The sequence below is a fragment of the Halichoerus grypus genome, chromosome 12 (genome assembly GCF_964656455.1).
Source record: "Halichoerus grypus chromosome 12, mHalGry1.hap1.1, whole genome shotgun sequence".
In the NCBI taxonomy this organism is placed as follows: Eukaryota; Metazoa; Chordata; class Mammalia; order Carnivora; family Phocidae; genus Halichoerus; species Halichoerus grypus.
The window spans coordinates 82,298,026-82,325,341 of record NC_135723.1 but is presented as its reverse complement, the minus strand read 5'-3'; the positions used below and the strand labels follow the sequence as shown (position 1 = coordinate 82,325,341).

Sequence of the window (27,316 nt, the reverse complement as noted above, 5' to 3'; positions counted from 1 at the left end):
ACCTTTTCTGATGTGTGTATGCATTAAACCTTCATTTTGGCTTCATTTTTGTGCCAGAACTTATCATGTATGGTATAAAAAAGAAGCAATAAAAAGCACAAATGTTTTGCTTTGGCTTCACAACCTGAAGCAACACTAGGTTCTTTTTTGCTATTAGAAATGTGTTTTGAAAGAAAGTGAGCCTACAGACTTTTATAAAATACTAAATAAAAATAAAATAAAATTGGTGGTCACAAAACCATATTTTGGCTTCAGGCTGATATGGCTAGGTTACTGGTATAGCTTTGGCTACTTAGTCTCTTGTGTGACAATTCATCATTCGACAAAATTCCTTATGGGTTGAAATGATCTGTCACTTGTTTTGCAGATACCTCAAATCAGCTATGCATCCACAGCCCCAGAGCTAAGTGATAACACCAGGTATGACTTCTTCTCTCGGGTAGTCCCACCTGACTCCTACCAAGCGCAAGCCATGGTGGACATTGTCACGGCACTGGGGTGGAATTATGTGTCAACACTGGCTTCTGAGGGCAACTATGGAGAGAGTGGTGTGGAGGCCTTCACTCAGATCTCGAGGGAGATTGGTAAGCATATATTTATCAGATGACTGCATTTGGAGGTGACAAGTTGTGGAAGTCTGAGCTTCTCCAAGTGCTCTGTGATCTGTGTGGAATAATTAGAGCTCCTAGAGATGCATGACCGAGGCTGTCCACTCTAGGGGGAAGTTGGGTTTATTATAAATGATTTTGTTGTTCATGGTCTATCAAGGTGACATTTTGGTGCTAATTTAGGAAATAGAGCTCCTGACTCAGGCGAACATTTTTTAAATTTGTCTGTTTTGACGAGGGAGTTTGCTGGCACATTAGAGCCACTGTAAATTTGAATAAATGACATACTATTTGATTGTTCTAGGTGGAAGTTTACATTAGCAAGTCATTAAATTAAGAAAAAAAGGCAGTGGAATTTAACATACAACACTAGAGGGATTAAGACTGGTAATCACCTTAAAACAATACTGAAGTAGCCCCCAAGGCTGTACTTCAGCAATATTCTTATTGTCATATTTGACTTTTTGCATTTTTATTCTTACCTTATACTCTGTAGCTTACAGTGGAGTGAAGGGCAGTATGTAAAATTTGGGTTAGAACAAGGTGCTGATGAACTCTGTCCTGGGCTTTTTTAAAGGTGCTTATCCAAATCTCTACAGGCATTTTACCACGTGTATGTTTAGCCATGAGGTTGTAAATCCATTCCATTATGTGAAAAAATCAGAACAAAACAAAAAACAACTTAAAGTGCAAATCTTATTGCTGACTGGTCAACAATATAACTTGGTGAAAGGAGACATATTGTTACTTAACAAATCTAATTTTCTTATTAAGAATTACTGAATAAGATGTACATATTTTTTCTCTAAGAGTAATAATAATATTTTGTGGAAAAATTAAAGTGCCCCTTGGCTGTTTTTGAGTAATTTTTAACTTGAAGGAAGAAATTATATTGATAATTTGTTGTCTTTCTTGGAGGCTTCAGCTCAGGAAAAGGCCATGGGAGTGATTTGGGCTTATCTAGAATTAGCAATGATGGAGTCTAAAGTTATATTATTGGAATAAGGTTTCTCTTGAAAGACTTGAAGATGCTTGGGATCTGTTCTTCTGCATTTACTAGGGCATGAAAATTTATTATACACAACAGTTAGTATATTTAACATTTATCCCAGTGCTGTGCTATTGCGGAAAATGTAGAAAAGGCCTGGTGTTGTTGGACAGATTGGGATAATTGATTTAATTCAAGAACTGTCCACACCTGTTGTTAGTGTACATGATACCATATTCTTTGCTCTTTGAAATTTTAAATTCCATCGTTATTTCTATAAAAATGATTCAAACATTCAATTAAACTTTAAAATATGACAAATTATATTATCTTCTTGCATAAGAATCCTAAGTTTTTCTTAGAGGAAATGCCCACTCAAATGAAAACAAAAGCTTCTGGAAGCAGGGTTAATGCATTATTTAAGCAGCTGATGTCAGTTCTCACCAGAGTGATAATTCAACAAGAGAAGGAAACTGATAGAGTATGTATTGAAATGATATGTTTTTTGCAGTGATACTGTACATTCTTCAACTACGGGTCACACTGTGTGCATGAAACAGATTGCTATGAAAAATTCAATACAGGACATAATTTGCCAGTTGTTGCAGAATCTGATAAAATGCATTGTTCTAAAAGTTAAGTGAGATCGCAGTTTTATTCTTTTGACTAAAAAAAGAAATACTTAGTTTTCACTTTTGGGGAGCATTGCTATACTTTGGTAATACTGTCACATAAAAGGATTCAGATGGTGCCATTCATTATTCCTGTTTCTGTCTTAGTCATTAGTATGGGAGAAAATAATTTTAGTGCCTTGTGTATGCTCCTGATTAGAGCAACACATTTCTTCAATGTTGATCCTTTCAGTATTCTGTGACTTGATTGGCTGTCCATTCTATTTCAGCTCTCACTTATCTGGGGAATGGAGGAGGGCTGGATTGTCAATTAATATGCAGAATACTGAAAAGGCCAAATTGGTACCACACTAGAGTATGCCATGGAATATATTAAATATCAAAACCATCCCTCATTTTAATGACAAAGATTTTTATCTAGAACAAAAATAGCTGAAAATTAAACCTTTTACATGACAATGATATTAATGGGAATAGCAAATGGTAGCAACTTAACCCATTCTGAAATGATCTGATGACTCTGATGAAAATTCATTAGTTCTGTAACATTCACTTCTCTTACTACAACATTGATGACATTTCTGTCACCATGTTAGTAGTGTGTTTTTAAAAATCTTAGTATCTTGACTGAGAAGGAGATGTATAAATTCATTTTGTGGAGTGTCTGCCTATTAATAAAATTATATATTTTCCCAATTCTTATAAATTTTCCCGTACTCTGTTCTGAATTTCTCTCTTTAGAAACATTGATTGCTAAGAAATTCCAGTGTAAATTGAGGCTTCCAATGTTTCCTCTCTGATTAATTCAGACAGATTATAATGGAACGATAAGGAAGTGAAAATCTGTTTAGTGATAATTGCTTGTATGGTTTGATTAGAACATTTTTCATTTTAACAAATCTGAGACTTGGGGGAAGTGTCTGTGAATCTTGGAGAATCAAGAAAATGAGTGAATGATGGTCATGAACACAGACAGATGTCTGTGATGGCTCTTGTCTAGCCAAGATCATTCTAGGGAGAGCAGGACAGGAGTTACTTGATAAAATAAAGACAAATAGTCCCTTGATATCCTAGCTATTATAGTATCAGCCCAAGGCATTCTTGACTATAGGATTTTTTTTCTTTTAAAGGCAAAAACATTTGAGATCAGCAAATAGCACAATTTGATGAGAGCATATTTTGTGTCATGATGTATAGGAGACAAAATTGGAAGGCTTGACATGGACGCATAGTTGAGTATTCCACCTCCCAGAGAGGTAATTTTATTCATCTTCTAGACAATGAAGGAAACTGCTCAAGAGAGAGGGATCTATCAGAATGTATTTAAGATTGTATTAATGAGAAGTGGAAGATGGGGAGACCAGTTGAGAGGCCTTTGCAATAGCAGTCTTAGCTTGATATAGGGCAGTGACAATAGAAATGGAAGAGGGAACAGACTTAGGAGATATTTGTGAGGTGGGGTCTATGGAACTTAGGAATTGATTGGAAGTAGAGCTTGAGGGTAAGAAGAAAATTAAAGTTGAACTTGAAATTCTGAACCTAGGCAATTAGGAGAATGCAAGTGCCACAAATAGAAAAGAGTCAGTAAAATGGAGAGGTTGGTTTGGGATTGGATGGGAAGTGTGGTTATTGTATTTGGTTACAAATACAATAAATTGTAGGTACCAATACATATCTTTTAGGAGAAAAACAGCAAAGAATGTTTGTCTAGAGCTGAGAGGGGAACTGAGATATAGACCTGAAGCTCATTCTCACAAAATTGATAATTAAGGTGGGAAAGGTAATTGCTGAGGTAGACGATGTAGAGTGAGGATTGAAAGGGGCTGAGGATAGACTCTTGGGGGAGAAGTTTTATGTAAAGGTAAACCATAACAAGACTTGGTAAGGATGTAGAGGAAAGGGAACCCTTGTACACTGTTGGTAGGAGTGTAAATTAGTGCAGTCATTATGGAAAATAATATGGAGGTTACTCAAAAATTAAAAATAGAACTACTCTATGATCCAGCAACCCTACTTCTGAGTATATATCTGAAAAAAAAAATGAAATCAGTATCTTGACGATATATCTGTACTCTCATATTCATTGTGGCACATAACAGTCATAATAACCAAGATATGGAAACAACCTAAGTGTCCATTGATGGATGAATGGTTGAAAAAAATGTATAAGTAGAATATTATTTGGCCTTAAGAAAGAAATCCTGCCATTTGTGACAAAGTAGATGAACCTAGAGGACATTATGCTAAGTGAAATAAACCAGACACAGAGAGACAAATAGTACCGAAAAAGTTGAACCCATAAAAGCAGAGGGTAGAATTGTGGTTTCCAGGGGTTAGGGAGTAGGAGAAATGGGTAAATGTTGGCCAAAGAGTGCAAGCTTTCAGTTATGCCAGATGAGTAAGATGAATGTATAGAATGGTAACTACAGTTAATACTGTATTGTATACTTGAAATTTGCGAAGAGAGTTGATCGTAAGTATTCTCACTACACACACACACACAAATAGTAACTATGTGAAGTGATGGATATGTTAATTAGCTTGATTGTGGTAATCATTTCACAGTATATACATATTTCAAAACATCATGTTGTACACCTTAAGTATATACAATTTTCATTTGTCAATTATATCTTAGTAAAGCTGAGGAAAATTGATATAAATGGAAAAAAAGTGTGGGAATAATGGCCTAGACTTAGCAAAGCTAAGAGTAAGTATGGCAGAGTGTTATCTTCTCTTGATGGGTTTGTGGCTATGAGGGGACTCTCAGTCTCCTTTGAAGAAGATTTCCATGATGGGAGATGGTAGGAGTTCTTGAGGAAAAATTCAGGGATATTGAGCTGATTTTCATAGGAGAATAGGAACTTTTGCCAGAGAGCATAGCTGAACATGTGTGGTACAGTGGCAGGAATCAAGGAGTGTCCTTGAGGGGGTGCATTAGTTCCCTAGGGCTGCCATAATAAAATGTCACAAACTAGATGGCTTAAAACAACAGGAATGTATTGTCTCACAGTTCTGGAGACCAGAAATCTGAAATCAAATTGTTAGCAGGGCCATGCTGCTTCTGACAACTGTAGGGGGGAATCTTTCCTTTCCTTTTGTAACTTCTGGTTTCTGCTAGTCATCCTTGGTGTTCATTGGCTTGTAGAGACATCACTCCAATCTCTGCCTCTGTCATCATATCACAGTCTTCTCCTTTCTTATGTCTGTCTGTGTCTTCTCTTATAAGGATGTCCATCATATTAGATTAAAGGCCCACCTTACTCCAGTATGACCTTATCTTAATTGCATTTGTGATCACCCTATTTCCATATAAGGTCACATTCTGAGGTACTGGGTTTTAGGATTTCAACATACCTTGTTGGGAGACAAAATTTAATACTCATAGCAGGGAACAGTAGTGAAGATGGGTGTACTTAGGGAGCTAACTAGCAGTGACAGGAATGGGAGGTAGACCAGGAGGACAATAGATTAGAAATGAAGATGAGAGGGGTGCTAAGTAGAAAAAATTTGGTTAAATGGAGAAGCCTATAACAAAACCAGTTCAGAAGTTTCTTTTTGAATGTTACAGGATTTGAACCTCCCTATCCTGTCTACTTGGGTAGATGGAGTGACCTAATGGATGATTCAGGGTTCCATACTAGGGTAGGTGGTGGGATCCAAGTCTGGCTTTCCTAGGCTTCTAGGTAGTTAAGATCACAGTGGGCACTCCCTGTGCAGTGGTGAACTGGCCGTTCAACCCCCCTGCTTTGTGTAATCCCAAGGTGCTGCTCTTTTCAAGGACATCAGGAAAATTATGGACATCCAAAGAGTCCTATTGAGCCTAATTTATTTTTATTTTCCCTTTTGGGCTCTCTTGGCCTGAGGGAAGGGAATAAGCTCAGTTGCTGCTGTTTGTTAAGACTTATCCATGTTGCACACCCTCAATTGTTAGGACCAGAGTCCTCTATTTCTGTCTTGTTTTAATTATTTGATACAATGTTTTCATAGATATTGTAATAAGGAGGTTCATAGTATATGCTTACATTTTTCCATCATAAACTCTGGGGCTTGCAGCTTGTGACTCAAACAAATGACTTCCTTGAGTCTTTAGACAGGCTTTCACTTGTCTTACCTTATTATATTATTTTTAAAAAGAAGACAGCATAATAAATGTTAATGCTACCACTATCATTATAAGGGGCAAGAAAGCTAAAGCTTTATCTTTGAAGATAAAAGGAATTTGTGAAAGCATTATATCTTTTCACTGTGGATTTGTACAGTATGGCAACACACCTCCTTTAATCAGTCATCATGTTTATGAATGGCTTATTGAAGATGACAGGCCTGCGAGTCATCATTGCACACATTACAGGGGCCAGAATAGACCTGATTCTGTCAAATCTTCTAGCATATGTGACTTTTTTTTTCTAATTTTTTTTCTAACTTGCAAATGCTAGAAGCTTCCAACTATCGTCTGACATGTGTTTGGAATCTTAAAATCTCAGAATTGGAAGGGATTGCAGAGGTCGTTGGACTGGCACAATCTGTTTGAAATGTTAATGCAATAAACCAATTTAATTAATTCTTTTTTTGTGTATAAAATGACTGACACTTGCCAATAGTGATTTATTTTTTGGCGGGGGTCAAGCAATAAAGTCAGGGAGATTTCATTCTTAGTATATAATTGAAAAGTGCCCACTGATCATATTTTTAAACTATGTCAGTACCATTTTAAAAGAAAGCATTTTTTTCCTCTTGGATTATAAACAAGAACCAAGTTTCTATTAGCTGAAATGGATTCACTTCAAGATTAAAACAAAGGATTTTCAATGACAGAAAGAAAGGAATACATAAAGCACAGCTTTTCCCCTCAGATGTTCATTTCTTTGGAAAAATGACTTCCAGCAGGCAAAAATCAATTTGACAAAAGTATTAATGTTGTAAAATACTATGAATGAAAGGAAACATTTAAATTCAATTGAAAATTTTACTTTATATTCCTACAGCTGAGTTCCATTGATAACACCAAATTTCAAGTTGCAAATCACATTTAATTATTATTAACACCAGGTAATTGGCAAGAATAACTTCAAAGGAGGGATGAGGAAATTGCAAATTGGAACTGCAGGTGCAGTGATCCTGCAGAAGCTTTATAGGGATCCAAAGAAAGTGTATATGATTTTAACAATTACTGCAGAACCTGATCAAATAGAGCATCATTTCAAAGCTGTTCTTCACCTTGGCCTTTCTTAATATTTAGGGCTTAGGAACTGCTAAGTAGCAGCAGCTGCTGTTAATGTGAAATAGCAAACAACATTCAATTAGTGCTCTCAGACCTATGATTCTTAATGCTGTAGTTAAGTGTTCCATAAACAATGGCAGTTTGATGTAGTGGAACCCACGTTAGAGTCAAGAAGTTGTTTAAATCTCTCTTCTTCAGTTATGAGACTTTGAGGATTAATTTTCTTGTCTGAAAAATGGGAGCCCTCTCCTCAGTGGTCATTAAATGATATAAAGCTGATGAATGTTATTCATAAACTCTAACATGCTATTTGATATCAGGTATTACTAGTGAAAGGAATGGGGATAAGATGGATTTTTCCCCCAGTGTGTGGCAAATCTATATATTATGAGGGTAGTAGATGTACTGCCTGGTGTGTAGGATAAATAGCCAGAGAGGGCTTGACTTGATTCATTAATTACCTTCAAACTTATTTATGTTCTTCCTAAGAGATCATGGAGATCAGAAAGGAGGATTTTGTGAAGCTCCTGACACCTTCCCCTCTTTGTTCTCCTTATTAGTCTCCATAACCACTATGGTAAGTCTTCTACCCTAAGTCTTATTCTTGTCAGATGACACAATATTACTTATTGTGTCTTTGCTTGGGTCTGGTTGTTTAGTTGCCACTTAGAAGAGTTGAGATTTCAGGACAAGTCTGGAACATCTTGCATTGTCTTCATAGATGTGCTCCTGTAGGTCTCTTGGCACCACTTGGCACTCTGACTGTAATCCTGACCTCTCTGTATCCATCTTCTCCCAGATTGTGTTTTTCTCGGGGGATAGACCCCCCCCACCACCACCACATACCCACCCCCATGCCAATATCCAGCAGAGTGCCTGGCACATAACAGATGCTTTATGAATGTCTGTTAAATGACCATTGTCACCAGATTCATGGTTGTGTTGGTATTGGGAGCCTAGACGTCAGGCTTGCTCAGGCTCTGGGATCTGAAAGGGAGAGATGTTTCCAACAACGGTTTATACATTTTCTTTCCTAATGTGTAATCGAAGTGGGAAACTTCAGGGGTTTCCATACTGTTGAGCCACTTAGAATTCAATTTTTTCTTACTGGCAAATACCAAAGCCTATAGTTTGTAGGTGGAGACCACCTCTAAGCTCTCAGGTCAGACAATGCTAGGGAGTAATTAAATGCTTCTCTTGAGCTGGGTTTGAGTTCCAGAATTGTCATATCCTAGCTCTGAGACCTTGGGTAACTTAATCTTGTTGTGCCCCAATTTCTTCATCTGTGTAATGGATTTAACAACTGTGCAAGATGTGAATGAGATCATACATAACAATGTGTGGCACATGGTAAATGCTCAATCATTGTTTGCCTGTATTGTGTTAGGAGTTCATTCTCACCAGTGGGTAACCAAGGAGGGTCTTATTGCCTTGAACCTGTATCCAGTTTGCTTGATGAGCAAATAAGAAGGCAGAGTGAGGTCCAAACAAGTGCTCAATTAAAGGCTGCCAGTGCTCCTTATTCCTGAATCTTGCTTTGTACCTCCTAGCAGTGACCAATCCTATTATTACTATTTTTTAGCCTGACTGATTTGTTACCTAGAATAGTGTTGGCACATAGTTGAATGCATGAGTTACTTAAATATCAGTCAGCCTTGGAACACTGTTCTCTTTCTCTTCCTTTTTCAACCTAAATATTAATCTATTCAGCTAGCATTTATTGTGCACACACCCTATATCAGGACATGCTTGTGCTAGGCTTAGGATATAGAGATGAATCATGGCTTCTGCTTCCTAGCTGGGCACTGTGTATCAGAGGACTCAGAGATGCAAGCAAACCATTACAAATGGATGTGATCGTTGCCTTAACAGAGGTATCATTTCTGGGCATTGCCCAAGAACACATTGCCCCAAAAAGGGCCTCCTGCAGTTCATGTAACAAAAAGACCTGGCATAACACAGTGGAGGGTGGCAGTCTGTGAAACTTAAGCTGAAAGACAGTACACCATGTGATGGGAAGTGAAATTTAGATAACTCCAACAGAAACATAGTTTCCTGAATAAGAGGCAGCACAAAGAATTGAGTGTGGAATATACCAACTTTGTAATGAATGTTGTGCTTATTTGTGAAATGTTTAATAGCTGTAAAATGTATATAGCTTTTTGACCATTTTTATTTCTTGATCTATTGACGATTACTCAGGTGTATCCACTGATGGACAAGTGTATGACTTGCCCTCTCACATTAGCTCTTCTCCCTGATCACTCCTACCCAGCATCGCCTATGCCTTTGGCAGTGTTTTCATCTTTGTTTAGTTCCTGAGTCTGAGCCAGGGCCAACAGTTTTCCTCAACCTCAGCTCACAAATTTCCAGGGTTTGAAATGTTTTGACCATGATAGACCCTGTGCCTGGTGGTCCCAGGGTGAGCCCTGATCCCCTCTCTAGGTCACTGCAAACTTACTGTATTATCCCATCCTTGACTCACACTCTGGATCCGTGGGAATGGGGCTCTGCCCCCGACTCTGAACTCTGAGGTTTGGGCCATGACACACTGCCGATTCCTTGTCAGCTCTTTCACCTTATTGGGTGGGGGTGTCCAGGCCTGCCTATATTCTTGCACAGTGGCTGTAATCTGACTCTGCATAAAGTTGCTGAGCACAGCCCTGCCTGTGGAGTGGGCCCCTGATATGTCCTGGGGTCCTGACCCTCTCTGGCTTGTTGCCTTTACATCTCCCACATCCTGTTAGTGTCCTATCCCTAGAATAAGAGAGCTTAGCCTCAGATGATGGTGTGAGGTTCTTTTTCAGAGATTCCCAGGCAAATTCTTGGGAAGGGACAGGATCTGTCATTTTAGTAGGCGTCCCTGTTTTGAGTTATTTTTTCCTGCTACCTAACTCTCATCACCAACTATATTACTTTTCTAGGGCTACCATAACAAAGTACAGCAAACTGGGTGGCTTAAACAACATCAGTCTAGGCTCAAGTCCTGGATCAAGGTATCTGCAGGATTGGTTCCTTTTGTGCATTGTAAAGGAGTATTTGTTCTATCCCTCTCCCCTGGCTTCTGGTGGTTTGCTAGCAATCTTTGGTGTTCCTTGGCATGTAGACATATCATTCTGATCTTTGTTTTCATCTTCACAGGGTGTTCACTCTGTGTGTGAGTGTGTGTGTGTGTGTCCAAATTCCCCCTTTCTTTTTTTTTTTCCAAGTTTCAGATATTTATTATTCAGTGTAAACCCCAACACAATATACCAACATGATTTCGTGCATTTAGAGGGGAAATATTTCCTGGATAAGTGGAAAATTGTGTGGATGGCTTCTGGAAGACCTTCATTCTAAGCAGCTTTGTAGTGAAACATTTCATTTAGAAGTCTGAACCTTCTTTCTTCAGTTTGCTGTAATCTACATTCACTGAGTAGAACTTGTATTGATCATTGGGACCCAGTTTGTTCCAGGGTTCTGGGTTATTCTTCCTATCCCAACTGACATCTGGATTGAACAATGCCAGGTGCAAGACATACAGCGCTGCTCCAGTACCTCCTGCCCCAATAAATACGAAGAGGGGGATCAAGCTCGGATGCTTCTTGACCTGACCGATGATCTGGCGTAACATGGTTGCGGCAGAGGCCTCCTGTCCAGGAGAAGAAAAAACCAAACGTGGAAGGCCCGGCACTAAGTAATCCCTCCAAATTTCCCTTTTCTATAAGGACACCAGTCATATAGGATTAGGGGCCCACCCTAATCTAATATGACTTCATGTTAGATGACCTCATATGAGTATGATCTCATCTTAATCACATTTGTAACGACCCTTAATTAAATACATCTGCAATGAAAATAAAGTAACATTCTGAATTACTAGGAGTTATCATATGAGTTTTTCTGGTACAGTTCAATCCATAACACCAACGATGGCTGATGGATTTATGGAGTTCTTTCTGAATCGAACCCACATTAGTCCTGGTTCTTTGGATTCTGGGCATTGGGCTCAGTTTCTCCTGAGGCATCAGCTTTTATAACCAGGTTAAGCAACCTTGTTTCCCCTTGTCCTTGCAGCTGGTCTCTGCATGCCTCAAAACTGAATGCCCGAGTCATGACAAGCGTGCGCTTCTCCTCCTTTGCCTAGTGCTAAAGAAATCACATTCTTTTATTTCCTTTTCCAAAGTAATTTCCTCATTAAAGCCATTCTGTTTGGAAACTGTAGCACTAGATGGGAGCTTTAAGGTGCAATTTGTACTTCACTGTGTCCATAGGAGAACATAATATAAAAATACCCTCCTGCAGAAATGAAGAAGCATCAGAATCCATTTATGTCATTTTTGTAGGCCTGAAAAGGTTGGCCTGAGAATTAGGAGTGTGTTTTCTGGGTTTACTCTATTACTTATCAACTAAGTACTAATTATGGTTTCCTTGAAAATAAATGGCTCAAGAATAGTACAATCAGAAGGCTATGAAATGAATAGTTTGTTGAAATAGGTGCCAATTATTTCTGGGGTCGTGTCCCTTGGCAAAACCATGCTGCACAATCTTTGTTCTCTAACATCTGCATGTTTGACAGATACTGGGCTTCTTTCTTGGCTTCTTTCAGTGTTACCTGACCAGAGCCATTCCATGACTCACTGGGGACCCCACAAGGGGAAGGCAGGGGAAAGGAGAGAAAGTGAAACTCAAGTCAGCACATTTTGTTTCTTGTTAACAGCTCTGGGAAGAGGTTTGGTCGGGAAAGGAATTTTAAGTAATGATTTAAACATATCTTCTGGCGTTGTAGCGATGAGAGAGAGAGGGAAAAAAGCCTCTTGTAGCAGCTCAGATACACTTCCAAGGCCGTGGTACTCAGGGCCATGTGACTCTGGGGCCACATTTGCATCATGTATCATGGCTGGCATGCACATAATGGACTATTAAGGGAAAGTGGGATGCACTGAGTACATTGCCAGCCTTTTGTGTTTGATTTTGTGAAGGGCAACCAGTGTGTTCCCCTTCAAAATTATGCATGATGCTATTGCCAGAAGGAATCCTGCATTCGGTGGAATTATTCATGTGAGCTGATGTGACAGTTTATTCAACAAATACTTGAGTACCTACTGTGTGTGTGGGCCCTGTTCCTAGGAGGTTATGGATATGGTGTTGGACCAGTCAGACCTGGTTCCTGCCCTTGTGGGATTTCTAGTTAAGCTTACTGTCTTTACATTTCTCACGTCCTTTTAGTCTCCTATCTCTAGGCTATGGGAACTCAGCCCGAGCCAAAAACAGTGTGAGATGCCTGAGATTGAGAGTCCCATGAAAATGCGGAGAGGGGCCCTGCATCTGCCACATCAATAACTAGATCCCCTCAGTGTTCGGGAGGCTTCCATGGCATGCTGAGAGGAAAGGGACATATGTTTGGAGGAAAAGTACACATGTGTGTGTTTGTGTGGGTATGCGGAGGGATATACCCGGACCAAGGAAGGAGACAGGCCCACTCCCTGGGGCAGGTGTTTGGGAGCAACACCAGGTGCCAGTGGGGTGAGTGCCATTCAGACATACAGAGCATAGATCAAGAAATTATGTTCCCAGGTGAGTAACGTGAACTTCCTGCCGTGTGGCACGCCTGGAATTCCTGCCGTCCCCTACATTGGTCTGGTTAATGTTTCCTTATTCTTCTGTTCTCAGATTCTTTCCCAGAAGTCTTCTCTGATCTCCTACTCCTCCTCCCAGCTAAGTTAGGGTTCTCTTCTCTGTGTGCTGTCAAATAAAAATGAATCCAGACATGGATAAGGAGAGACTTTATTCAGAAGACAGACTATTGTAATAGAGAATGCCCCTATCTCAGAAATCTGCAAATATGAAAAAATCAAAGGGGAAAAAGTCTTTTCTTTACAGGGTAGAGAGGAATAAGCAAAAGCTTAATGGAGATTTTTAAAAGGGAAGTTTGGGCAAGCAAAGGGGAAATGACTAGTGAGGTCTGATAGGAAAGTGTCCTCTTGTGGTCAGCCAATTCCCGGGGGAAACTAATAAGGGGACATGTTCCATTTTTCAGTGCTTGCTCAGATTTGGGGGCAGACAGAGTTCTGAGGCATGTAGGAAGGAGAGAAGCCTGACCTAAGTTTTGTCAAGACAAAGTAGAAGGGGCCACTATGAACACTTGGTCAGTTTCTAGGTACTTTACAAATAGATATCTTACCACTTTGTATTTTAATTACTTCTTTGTCTTCCTTCAGAGGTAGAGAGCATGCCTTATTTATCCTTGTATAGTACTGTGGGTCTAGAAGAGGTTCTAACAATGCTTGTTGAGTGAGTAGATAAATGAGCACAAAGCAGGTGAGTGCATCCTGGGGACAGGATATCAGGAAGGAGGTAGTTTGGAAGATGTAGGTTAGGTGGACAGGCTAGCAGTCCTCATGGAAGGGGGTGCACCCTGCCTAGGGTCAGGATGCAGCATCACATCCTACCTTCTGGCATTTGGGAGACTTGGGGTCTGGGCAGCAGGATGGCTCTACAACAGGAAGTTTCATGGGAAGGAAGGAGAACTAGGAAACCAGAGTTCAAGGCCAGGTTTAAGTTGGGAAACAGAAGCAGTAGCTTAAGTAGATGACAGCATGTTTGATGCCCAGATTGGTGAACTTGATTCTGAGAACCAGAACCAGACACGACCTATAAGTTGAATTAAAAGTTGAATTAAGGTTTAGAGCTCTGTGAGGTCTGACAAATAGGTGGATGCAACATCAGAAAGTAGGTAAATGTGTTGAATGTATTACTCCTCTTTCAACTGCCTTTGAGTGTTCAGGTATATAAGTATGTGGTATGATTCATGACTGTAAGATGTCCTAAAGGTATATGGCTTCTGGTATTTAGAGCCATGAGGAGCTTGTTTATTCCTGATTCATTTGACAAATGATTGGAGCCAATATGAGGTTCCAAGGATTGTGCTAGGTGCTGAGAATTCACATATGTGGTCTCTGGCCTCAAGGGGCATAGATTCTAGTGAGGAGACTGATTTTAAAAGAAAACCAGTAAACAAACTAATAATTATAAATTCAAGCTAATAATTATAAATCGTGTCTAATTAAGAAAGAAATAATGCATGTTTGCAGTTTATTTGTGTGATATCTGGGAAGCTGGTGTGGCTAGAACCCAGCAAGGAAAAGGGTAGCAGCTCATGAGATAGACATCGGTCAAAGGCATGATTGACTGGTTTTTTAGACCATGGCAGAATGTGTGGATTTTATTTTCAAGCAATGGAAAACCTTTGAAGGCATTTGATTTGGAGGGTGGCATGGTATGATTGAGATTTTAAGGGGATCATGTGTAGAAACTGGATTGCAGGGCAAGACGGAAGCCAAAGATGAGTTAGAAATTCATTGCAGGCAAGGCCTGAGGTTGGCTTGGACTAGGGTGGGGGTAAAGACAGGTAGATGTGTGAGTTGGCTTAGGCATAAGTACAATTGAAGTTCCAGGCCTGGGGGAATAAGGTGACTTGTGGCTATGGGCATCTAAGCCTCTGAAACAAAAGTCCTTTAAGACGTGTTGGCCAGCAGCCAGGTGTGTCCTGGAGCACTTAGATTGGGATGGGTGTGTCCCAAATGACCGTGTGGCTCTCCTAAAATGATATTTCTGGGGGGGGGGGGAACGTCAAGTGAATTATTTCCTGGCAAAATTTCACTTCAACTAATACTTAAGTGAAAAAGAACAAAAAGGTTAAGTGTCCCCCAGGTTGCTATTATCTTTTTTTTTTTTTAAACGAAATCCATTTAGAGATCTTTATAGCTGTTTTTCCTGAGTGCTAGGAGGACCTGAAGTTTAGAGTGTTCTTGTTAATAGTTTCAAACATTTTCCTCTTAACTCATATTTCTTGTTGCTCTTTTACTTGTATTACTGATTAATTTTAAGACTCATTAATCATTATGCAGCTTTCTGAACATTTTTGTGCTCTTGTAATACAGTGGTGATTCTGGAAACACTCCTGGGTCCACATAGTCAAGGGTCATAGAAATGGGTGATTTGACACTTTGGTCTCTAAAAATTAGGTTTTAGTCCATCTTTCATTTAAAGTATGCAAAATTATGATTTGACCTGATAACTTTTGATTTGCAAATTCCAACATGCATCATATCTATTAAATGTGAATATTTGCTTACCAAAGTCTCAATAAAGCTTCAATGGAAAGTGGAGCCTCTCTTGCTCACCACCCCCACCCTGTCTTATTGTCTCCAAATCCAAGACTCTCCTTAGATAACACATTGAAAACCCAGGGAAAATCGTGTTCTTTTTACTACCACTTGCTATTTCTCTTTTGAGGTCGCAGACTTTGGTTTCTGCAGTCATGTTTCTCATCTTTGCCTTGCCAAGCTGCAGGGAGAACAAAGAGACAATGTTCTCCAAACAGCCTAATTTCTTACCTTTCCTTTCTTCTCCCCTCACTCGCTGTCTTCCATGTCACACCTTATGACCTGAACGTTTTCTAATGTGCCTGTGTGGATTTTCTTCCATTTTCTGGAAATGCTGCATCCTTGGTGTCTGCCTAAAGCTATTTTTTTCTTTAAGATCCAGCATTAATGATATTTAGTGAAGCCTTCCTGGATTCCCTTAAGTAGTGTTAGTTGAGCTCTTTTCTGAGATTGCAACACTTTGTACACACCTTTAGTAAAGAGAGCATTTATTTCACTGTCTTGGTCTGGACTCAAACCAATGAGGGATTTTGGGGTTCAGAAACTTAGAAAGTCTAGGAATAAATCTGACTTCAGGTAGGCTCAGCTCTGCATTTTAAAATGAAGTCAACAGGAAGGAGTTCCAGTTCTGAGCTCTGCTTTCTTGCGTGTTGGCTTTATCCTCAGGTTTCTTCCACGTGGTGGGAAGATGGCCACCAGCAGCTGTGGGCTTATATACTGCCAGTTTCCCAGAGCTGCCTTAACAAATTGCCACACACTGTATGGCTTAAAACAACAGAAATTTATTCTCCCACAGTTGTGGAGCCAGAAGTTGGAAATCAAGGTGTTGGCAGAGTTGGCTCCTTGTGGAGGCTCTCAGGGATAATCCATTCCATGCCTCTCTGCAAGCTTTTGGTGGCTGCCAGCAATTCTTGGCATTCCTTGGCTTGCGGCTGCATAAAATCTCTTTCTCCATTGTCACATCACCTTTCTCTCTTTGTGTTTGTGTATTTTTTTCTGTTTCTTATAACAACACTCATTGTTGGATATAGGACTCGCTTTAATCCAGAATGATCTCATCTTGAGTTTCCTCCCTTAATTAGATATGCAAGGATCCTTATTCCAAATAAGACCACATCCTGAGTTCTAGATGGACATGTCTTCTGGGAGTATACCATTCAACCCACTCTGGCAATGTTAGTTCCCTCCCATCAGTTCCAGCAGAGGTCCAGGCTTGGCCCCACCATGTTGGCTTATAGTCCATCACTCAAACAACCACTGTGGGCTAGGGAAGGCACTATTCACCTTGGATTTCACATGAGTCACATGCCCATCTGGAGCTGGGAAGAGGCAGGTGGGGTAAGCCCCACTTGAAACACAAGGTCAAAGCCAGAGGGAAGGGTCATTCCTCAAAGCTAAATTGAGGTCCTCTCCTAGAACAAGGAGAAAAGGCTGCCAGGCAAGTGAATTGCACAGATGTTCATGGCACACAGTGTGTGGTGCCCATCTGTTGACATCTCTGCCTCCCACCTAGACTGTGACCTTCTCAGGGGAATCAGCAACCTAGTCTTATTCATCCGTGCCTGGGGCATTGGAGAACTCTATCAACAATGTATGTTAAATTAAGTTAAAGAAGCTAAAATTTTCCTGAAAAATAGGACTTAAAAGTAACAATGAATCATAATATTTGTCAAGCATAGGTTTGGCCTCCATCTAAACGACAACAAATAAAACAGTTTCAAGGACAAGAAAAGGCTTCTGTTGAGGTGTTCTCTGCTTTGAAAAGGATCTGCATTTTGTCCTGCCTCTCTTGGCCCTAGCATATTGGGAACCAAAGGATTAACCCAGGGTCTTCATGCTCACTGATGGGAGTCATGTCTCCCTACTCAGCAGTTGTCTGTGGCAAGATATGGACTGCCCACCACCACCACTAATGGAGTTCAATCTGTGAAAATAGCACAGATCATACAACAGCCAGATTGCTGCCTGATAGGGCTTCTCAGCTATGGGCCAGTTCTGAACACCAACTAATTGGACAGAAATCAGAGGAGCTCAGGTCAGAAGGAAAGAACTAGAACATTCTGTTTGGCTGTCATAAACATGGCTCAATCCTCTGTTTTCAAAAAAGGTATTTTAGTTCTTTCTATGGTTTCTAAATCAATGACTTTTGTTTCTCCATTAAAAAAAGGAATCCCCCGCCCCCCAAATGGAATTATCTGTGGGACTGTCAAGTAGTATGGAAGCTTTTGTGCTCTGTGAGTCTTGAGGAGAGAAAAAGCACTCTGGGGAAGCCCTATTATTGAGATCTGACTTAAAACATGTAAGTAAAACTGGCATATTGAATATAATACATTGTGCCACTTCTTTATTTTAAAATTACAACTGCTTCATTTTAAGTAACTTTATTTTTTAAGTAGCTTCATTTTTCTTCTTCCTACTAATTCTTTAGATGTGATGGTCTAGTTTCCCCAGCACTCCCCTCTGGAGGGTATCTTGGCCTCATGCTCTTAATTCTCTAGTCACTTCTAAATATATGAAAAGTCTCATTTCAGTTATTAAAATGTCCAGTCCAATGGAATAAAACTTTGAAATTCAGCAAGCTGAAAGTTTCTCCCATCCCACAGCTTGGGGCTGCTTTAGGCTAGAACCCTGCAGTGGCGAAGGGGGTTGGGCTATGGCTGGCTTCTTCTCTGCTGCCCTTCTGTGCCTTTTCTCCCTGTGCCCCAACTTCCTAGTCCTACTTTAACATCCTGGAGTGGTTAATGAAGCACCAGCAGGGGTATTCCTGGCTTGGGATGGCTATAGTATCTGTACTTAATTGATGGTGTTTTCTCCTCTTTTCCCCATTTAATTCTTCCTTGGAGAAACCTTGGTTTTCTCCCTGGTGTTTGGTATAGGGCCCTCCACGTGGGTCACCATATGCTTTGGGTCTTGATCTCAGCAGCAAGAACTTGTAGTTCAGCTTTTCTCTCCCTTGCTTGTAAACAAAAAGCTGGAGGTAGGACTTGATTAATGAAGGTGGAACAGGAGACTCTGGTTTCTTTTATGTATGCTATGACAGGAGATGTCCCCTGGTCACATTGGATGAGATGTATTGCATGTTGGCTGTAGGCAAGGCACTGTGACAGGCACCGAGGAGGGGCACAGAGATGGATGTGATATGAGGTAAGATTCCAAGAACTTAGAGACAAGATGAGAAAAAGAAGATTTCTAGAGGGAGATACAGGTCACGAGTTGTGTAAGTGCAGAGGAGGAGGTGATTGGTTCTAATCAGGAGTGTTACGGGAGGGCCTTCTAGAGGGATGCATTGGGCTGGGTACTGAAGGAAGAGGACATGTATGTAGATGGAGATCAAGCAGGCAGACGTTAGCATTTCAAGCAATGTGTGCTCCATGGAGTTCAAGATTTCCATTGATAAATACACAAGATTGCATTGGAATTCTCAATTATAAAAATAAAGTTCAATTTGCTTCCTCTGGCATACATGCCTTTGTTATTTTTCCTCACCTCAATTTTATGATCAAGAAGGACCTGGTCCATCAATGGGATTTATGTTTTTGATTTCCCAACATTTTTGGTATGCATCATTTTATCTCATACCGTTTCCATGTTGGTGGTGATAAAGACTTGCTATTCTGTTCTTACTTTGAAACATTCAATAGTCTGAATGTCACTGTCATTGGAACTGTGGTGTTTCCTTCACTAGCCTTCAGTAGCAGCGATTCCTAAACAGGGACCAAGATGGGTGAGTGTTAGTGATGGGACAAAAACACTTCTTAATATCCTCAGAATGGGCCATGGTGATTAGGGCCTACAATCACTATCTCGCTCAACAATTTACCTTCTCATCCTTTCTGTAGGTGTGGCACAACTGTGTCATTGCTTTATTTTAATGACTTACAGAATCTAAGGCTTATTACAAATTCATGTCCCCACATTGTCGATGGGTTTGTGTTTGCAGAGAACTATAAAGCTATCTCCTCTATAATGAAGGTGGCTTGTGCTTTCATGTGTTGTTTACCATAACTAACAAGGTCTAGAGTATACCTAAAGTTCCCCAGTTTACTCCGACAGTTCAATTACTCAAGTGCATAGCTGTTGGATACAGCAAGAAGACTATAGTTCAGCCTATCTCTTCAAAAGGTTCTACCCCCTAACCTGTTTTGTATCTGAAGATCTTTGTGTTTGCAAGTGCAGCCCAGTCTAGCTCTGTACATTTTCATTGTTCTGGCAATCATTCCTTTCTTGGATACCAACTCTCCTTGGAGGTTGGGAAACATTTTTTTTTTTTTTAACCCTTGCAAGGCAAAAAATATCATATAATCCTTTCCAAGGAAAAATGGGGCTACTTACTGCATCTAGATACCTTCAGTGATTTTTAAGCTCTGTATTACATTATGAGATTGCAGGAACTTTTTTTTTTATCCATTAAGGGGTGAGGGGACCACAAATGTGATCTGTAGAAGGTCATATTTCTGCTAAGGTGTCCTAATACTTTTATAAAGTACCTGGTCTCATATATCCAGGTACTACGTTGTTAGGTGTTGAGGTTACCAACATGAACAGAACACAACACTATCTTCTAGGGATTTACGTTCTAGACCGGGAGTTACTTTCTGTGGTTGGCAAATTCTGTATTGAGGCTCTGGGAGGGCATGTATGAAAGTACTTTGTTTTGCCCAGAAATCTCAGGAAACACTCTCATGAAATGATGTTTGAACTGATTTGGGGATAAAGGCGGCTGGCATTTGAAGCAGAGGGGGACAGCATTTGCAAAAGTGTGGAACCAAGAAAGAGTATGGTGATTTTAAGGGAGTGCAAATGTTTTTACAAGGCAAGGTGCAAGGAATCTGGGGGTTTATAGGTGGATGACGGGAGATGAGACTGGAAAATAAATGAGAACAGGCTTGTAAGGGACCTGTTTACCAAACCAAGGAGATAGGCCTATTGAAGGATTTAAAACAGGGCAGCAACATGGCCAAGTTTGTGTTTTAGGGAGGCCCCTCTGACAGCAGGTTGAAAGATGGACAGAGAGACCCAATCCATCTGTAGGCAGCAAGATGAGTTAGTAGGTTATTGCAATAGTCCAGGCAACAAGTGACAAGGCCTTAAATAAAGCTGTGGTAGTGAGGATGGAGGTGAGGTGACAAATAGGAGAACTGTTAGGGAGTAAAATCAGTAGGTTTTTGCAAGCAATTGGATGTACAGTGTGAGAGAGAAGAGAGAGTCAGCGATAACTCTCAAACTTCTGACAATTATGTGGATGATTGTTATTAACCCAAATGAGAAAAAAGGAAATTTTTTAGAGTGAACTAATACTTTTTAAAAAGATTATTGAATACATTCTACAAGGATGTTTTTGGATGAGATTAATGTTTACTCAGTGGATTTTGAGTAAAGCAGATTGCTTTCCCTAATGTGGGTGGACCTCATCCAATCAGGCGAAGGCCTGAATAGAACAAAAGATTGGCTTCCCCCAAGCAAGAGGGAGTTCTGCAGCAGTCTTCGGACTTGCACTGCACCATCGACAGCTTTTCTGTGGGTCTCCAGGCCACTGGCCCACCCTGCAGAATTTGGACTTGCCAGCTTCCATTAACTGCATAAGCCAGTTCCTTAAAATAAATCCCTATCTATCTGTCTACCTCTCTTCCTCTCTACCTGTCTATCTACACATCCTATTGATTCTGCTTCTCTGGAGAACCCTGACTAATACAACAGGCTTTGAGGCCATTGGTCTGGCAGTTGCCCAGTGATACCACTATGTGATGACATTAGGTAGGTGACTTCTCTAAGACTCACTTCCCTCATCTGTAAACTGAGGATAACAATAGCCTTCACTGCTATGGTTTTTGTGATGATTAAAAAAGAAAATCATAGAAAGTTTTAAACTTAAGTTCTAGCATGCAGTAAGCTCTTAAGAAATGTTTGCCATTATTATCATAACCAAGGAAACATTTCCACATTAGTGTTAATGACAATAAAAGCTCAGATTGTTACCTTTCCCAGGAGGGATTTATGTGATAATAGGGATCAGAGTTTTCCATTAGAAGAATTAGCCTCTTAGCTTAATGCTTTGCACATTGAACTAATAGGCAAATGTTCATTGAAAGGTCTAATTGTTTCCCAGTACCAATGAGTAGGATCAGAGAACCACAGCAGATTCAAAAGGGAGAAACTGAGGCCCAGAGAGATGAATGACATAGTAAAGGCCATAGTATGAGTTCATGGAAAATCTAGTACTGAGACTCAGGTGTCCTGGTTCCTATCTCATGCCTTTTCTCCTGGAGCAGGGGCCTACCCTCGAAACTAGACCATGTAGCTAATTTCCAGGCTGCCAAACCAGCCCAATTTAGAGAGAACTGTATTTTATATTCTCCTTTGTGCAGGATAGGCACCTGATGACTCGTTTGGTAAAATTCTTACAGGCCTTAGTCCTGAATGGGCCAAAATGTATAAAGGCATTAGTATTTTTTTAAATTAAATAAAAACGTTTTCAGGATTATCAGCCTATATGAGTATGGAACAAAAGAAGACAAGGAGTCATATATTTTTTTCCCTTCCTTTTCTGGTCAAACACTTGCATATGCAGCGTGTGCTCACCATGGGCACACCAATTCAGTGTTTACTCTCATTTTAACTCCCTGCCATTTGTCCTCTTCTCTACTCACTCTAGTGAAATTACTTTGTTGGAGGTTATCTCTCAGAGACCAAGTCCAAGGCCTTTACTCAGCTTCCTTCCTTCTTGACCCTTCGGCATCATCCACCACTGCCGATCCCTTCTTCTTCTGGAAACTGCCTCCCACCCCAATGGTAAATGTTTCTGAAGGAACTTTACTTGGCAATCTCATCCAGTCTTTCACTTTCAACTATCATCTGTGTGCTGATAGCTCCCCAAATGGTATCTTCACTTCTGATGTCTCATCCAAGCTGTAGACTCATGCTCTCTCATTCATATTTATCTTCCCTCCCTCCTTCCTTTTCCCTCTTCCCTCCCATTCTGGGCCAGATGCAGTACTAGGAGCAGAGGTTACATATGAAGGCCACTGGTTTTGCCTTTAGAGCTCAGGTTAGCGAGGGGGGAGTTGGATGTTGGTTCATACAGTCACAGGAATTCTAACAATTTGAAAAGTGCAGATGAAGATGTGCCTAAGATTCTGTGGGAACATAGGTAAAGTAATATCATGAATGATTAATTCTCTCTGGGCAGGGGTGATGGCAGTGTTGGTTTCATGAAGCCAATAGGAGTTGAATTGTGAAGAATGGGAAGGTATTAGCCAGGTAAAAAGGGCTCTAGGGATCATTCAATTGCACAGGGATTGAGAGGCATGTATTTGCAATGGCAAGTTGTTCAGTGGGACTGAGCTACAGGAATTCAGGACGGGGGCTGGGGAGATGGGTAAGTGAGAGAGAATAGGCTGGGAATATGGGCAAAGGCCAGCTCAAAGAGGACCTTCTGTGCTGTTCAAGGGATTTTTAACTGTCTCTCAACATCTCTAATTAGCAATTCATTCTTATCATCTCTCAGGCTGAAGTGATCTCTTACTTCAAATATTTCTGTTGACCATATTAATTTTCAGCTAATGAGGAGATACCTAGTGGTGGGTGTTTTGTTCACACACTGAGTGCATTTCTGGTAAAGGGAAGAAAGCCTGCTTTTGATAGCAAGTCTTGGACCCAATCCAAAACTGGCTTAGATAACAAGTGCATTTATCTTCCTACCTAACAAGAAGGCAGGAGGTATGTCAATTCCAGGGTTGGTTATGTCAGTGCCCAATGAAAGCAGCAAGGATTTAGCTTCTTTCCATTTTTCTGCTCTACTATCTTTAGCATGTGGGCTTCCTCCTCACCCTCCTGCCCTCATTGTCTCATTGTAACAGGTCTAAGTATTTCATGTAAATGACAACATCTATAGAGAAGCAAAAGGAAATTTCTCTTTATGGATATCCCCATTTTTTTTTTTTTCAAAAACAAAAGAAAAAAGTCCTTTCTTAGAAACCTCCAGAAGACTCCCTATCATGTCTTTTTGGCCAGAAGTCTTTCACATGCCTCTTTCTAATTCAGTACTTAAGTAGGGATGAGAAATACAATGATGGAATTAGATCATGCATTCTCAATGGTGGCAGAATTGCCATCATAGGGACAAAAATTGGTTTGGGTTGTGGAGGGGTTTAGTTTTCTATGCTACTATTACAAATCACCAAAAACTTAGTGGCTTAGAAACTACAAAGACCTATCTTACAGTTCTAGAGGTCAGAAGCTTAAAATGTGTCTCACTGAGCTATAATTAAGGTGCAGGCAGGACTGTGTTCCTTCTGGAGGTTCTAGGAGAGAATTGATTTCCTTACCTTTTCCTCCTTCTAGAGGCTGCCTGCAATCCTTGGTTCATGGCTCCCTTCCTCCATCTTCAAAGCCAGCAATGATCGCTGAGTCTTTTTCATGATCCCCTCTTTCTCTTTTCTGATCTTCTGCCTTCCTTTTCCCCATTTAAGGACTCTGTGATTACACTGGACCCACCAGGATAATCCAAGATAATCTCTCCATCTAAAATTCAGCAGAACAACAATCTCAATTCCATCTGCAACCTTAATTCCCCTTTGCCATATAACCTAACATACCTACAGGTCCCAGAGATTAGGATGTGGAAATATTTGGGGAACCATTATTCTGCCTACCACAGGGACAAAAAAATCTTAGATGTTACAATGGTTTGTTGTCCTCCAAAGGCCACAGTACATAAACAGATGTACAGTAGATCTGTGGCATTAAAATTTCACGTGGAGGGAGTTGGGGAGTATTTGAGGAAAAAAAATGTCTACAAAGGCTCTCTAGGTGGGCAATGAGGGGAAAGAAGGATGAGAAATATTCAGTTAGACTAACTAAACTAAGATTCCCCAGCAGGGCTCAGGAGGGGCCGGTGTGCTCTGAGGCAAACAGCCAGGGCTACCGGAAAAATCTATCAACAAGGAGGAAGGAAGAGTAGCTGTTGGGTCTAAAAGTAAGCAGGATCTGCTCCAGGGGTGTGGTCTAAAGCTGAGGCAAGAGAAAGGGTAATCAGTAACACGGTAATAGGCAGAAAGCCATTAACTTTGGCAGGGATGAAGTCATGCAAAATCCAGATGGTTTCTACCACTGTTTGTTCTTTCTCTCCACTATTTTTGACTTATTTTTATTTTTAAATAAGCAAAATGATGAAGTATCTATCCTTAGAAAGCATCCAAGTTTGATTGTCACTGACTTTTTAAAAAGATATATAAATGATATTGCCTAATACTTCAGTTGTGCTTATATATGTCATGGTTGGATGGCTTGATGTAACGATATTTAGAAGATGATATCAAAATGGCTGATTAGAGCACTGGGTGTTATATGCAATGAATGAATCATTGAGCACTACATCAAAAACTAATGATGTACTATAGGGTGGCTAACTGAACAGAATAAAAAAAAGAAATGTAGTAATTTTTGTATTTTTTAAATAAATGCTCTTCTTTCTATATGGACATCTTTTTTTTTTTTTTTTTTTTCTATTTCACTAACTGATTGTTTATCTAGAAGTTACCATTTGAAATTCCATTACTTCATGAACTGCTCACAAAGCTTTGGAAAATTACTGCTAATTCTAAAATAATTGTACCACTTATCATTACTCAGTCAAGAAAAATGGGCATTTATGTATGCTTTAGCAATACTTAGATAGGCTGTTACACCTCTTACTTTAAAATAGTCCTGATTGCGATGCAAATTGCAAGCTGTGACACCAGTCACTGAAAATTGGAAAGGCAACAGTCTCGTCTGGTTGATATCCTCTGTTGACAATGGGTACTTCTGATAGCTGTGCTTAGTCATCTTTGGATCTCTTTACTAAGAGGATCAGTGAGTGGTCTTTTAACTAAGGCCATATACTGCACTGTCATATAGTCATTCCCATGGCATGTGTGCCTTCTCTGCCTAACAGGAATTATGATTGCCCTCTGCTGCCAATGCAGTCTCTACCATTCTGTCAGTCTTGGTACTGAGATTGGGGGAGCTGCTCTATGATCATTGAACTCAATTCCATAAACATTATTAAATGCCTCTTCTATGCCAGGGTCTGTGTTAGGGGGACTAACAGGGAATGCTCGATGCTGCTGTGGTCTGACAAAATGGATGAATAGAATGGTGGTGTGCAGAAGTGCCATGAAAGCACAGATGGAGGAGTGGAAAGAGGATCAGGGAAGGCTGCAAGAGGAAGTGATATTTAATCTGGATCTTGTTAGGAAAACTGAAATAAAGACGTGCTATTTTAAACTATAGCCACTTTCTAAGGAGGTAGGAAGAAATTTGGATAAGTGTAGAACTGTGTTTGAGAATAGAACTGGCTACAGCCAAGTTCTCTAGCTAAGACTGTCTCAACCCCAGGATTCTCAATCCCATGACATTTGGGGCTGGATAATTCATTGCTGTGGGAGCCTGTCCTGTGTTCTGTGGGATGTTCAGCAGCATCCCTGGTTTCTACCTAGATTCTAGTACTGCCCCCTCACTGTGACAACCAAAAATGTCTCTAGCCATTTTCAAATGTCCCTTGGGGGTCAAAATCACCCTACCCCCAGTTGAGAATCATTGTTTTAGATAGCAGAATGAGAAGAATACAGAATCCCAAGCAATCCTAAAAGGAGGAGGCAAGGAGAATAAGAGAATGGGAAGGAAGAGTAAAAGAGCCAGGGAGATGGTAAAAAGCTAGGTTGCCAAGGAGGGTTACCTGGCCAGTAAAAAATTCCTGGGGGAGGAAACTTAAAAAACAAAAACAAAAACAAAAACAGACATGTCTATTGGCCAGCTTGAAGTGGTTGCATTGTTTTGATGTAAAGGGCCTCACTGAAATCTTCTCAAATGCACATGGCCGTCTTGGGTGGGTGGTTTTGTTTTTGGTGGGGATGTTCCACATATGGAAACATAGAACGTAGAACAAGGAATGTCACAGTCCCCCCAGTAGCTAGTCCATAACTGGAAGTATTTGTTAGAAAAGAAGCTAGAACCACAGGGAAACTCAAGGCTGGAACCTGTTCTAAAAATCACAGCAATCTGAGGGAAGTCTGTGAATGTATGCAAAGAATCAAATGCAAGTTTAGGCGAAAACAGTTTAGATCTCAAGGAGGGGAGGAGCACTTCTGTTTGAGGTCTGGGTTATATGGGAGAACACACCAGTTAGAGGAATATTACTTATGAAAAATGCTGGCATTTGCCTGGCAGAACACCAGAGGGCCCGAGTGAGCACACAGACACTCCCTAGACCTCCGTATGCTCTTCTTCCAGCACAGGTGCTCTGCTGAACACAAACACACACAGACACAGGCACATACACTCCATTAAAGGTTTGGCCTGGGAAAAATAGTATGGACAGAGAGCAATTCAGAATAACAAAGGCTAATTTCACTTAGCATAATCTCCTCCAGTCCTATCCATGTTGATGTAAAAGTTGGGTATTCACCCTTTCTGATGGCTGAGTAATATGGTTTCACTTATTGGTGGAACATAAGGAATAGCATGGAGGACATTAGGAGAAGGAAGGGAAAAATGAAGGAGGCGGGGAATTGGAGGGAGAGATGAACCATGAGAGACCATGGACTCAGAAACAAACAGGGTTTTAGAGGGGAGGGGGGAGGGGGGATTGGTTACTCCGGTGATGGGTATTAAGGAGGGCACGTACTGCATGGAGCACTGGGTGTTATACGAAAACAATGGATCGTGGATCACCACAT

The 27,316-nt window shown here is 40.4% G+C and overlaps 1 protein-coding gene and 1 pseudogene across 5 annotated transcripts in view; one reads left to right on the top strand and one right to left on the bottom strand.

Annotated features, from left to right (window-relative positions):
* GRM8 (glutamate metabotropic receptor 8) overlaps positions 1 to 27,316 on the top strand; it is a 730,092-nt gene that overhangs the window by 152,612 nt on the left and 550,164 nt on the right. For all 5 annotated transcript variants that reach the window (XM_078059529.1, XM_078059532.1, XM_078059528.1 and 2 more), the window contains exon 3: positions 368 to 584. In XM_078059529.1, coding sequence (XP_077915655.1) covers positions 368 to 584 — 217 coding nt within the window. The remainder of the gene's footprint in view (positions 1 to 367; positions 585 to 27,316) is intronic.
* On the bottom strand, positions 10,649 to 11,118 carry LOC118555487 (cytochrome c oxidase subunit NDUFA4 pseudogene; annotated as a pseudogene).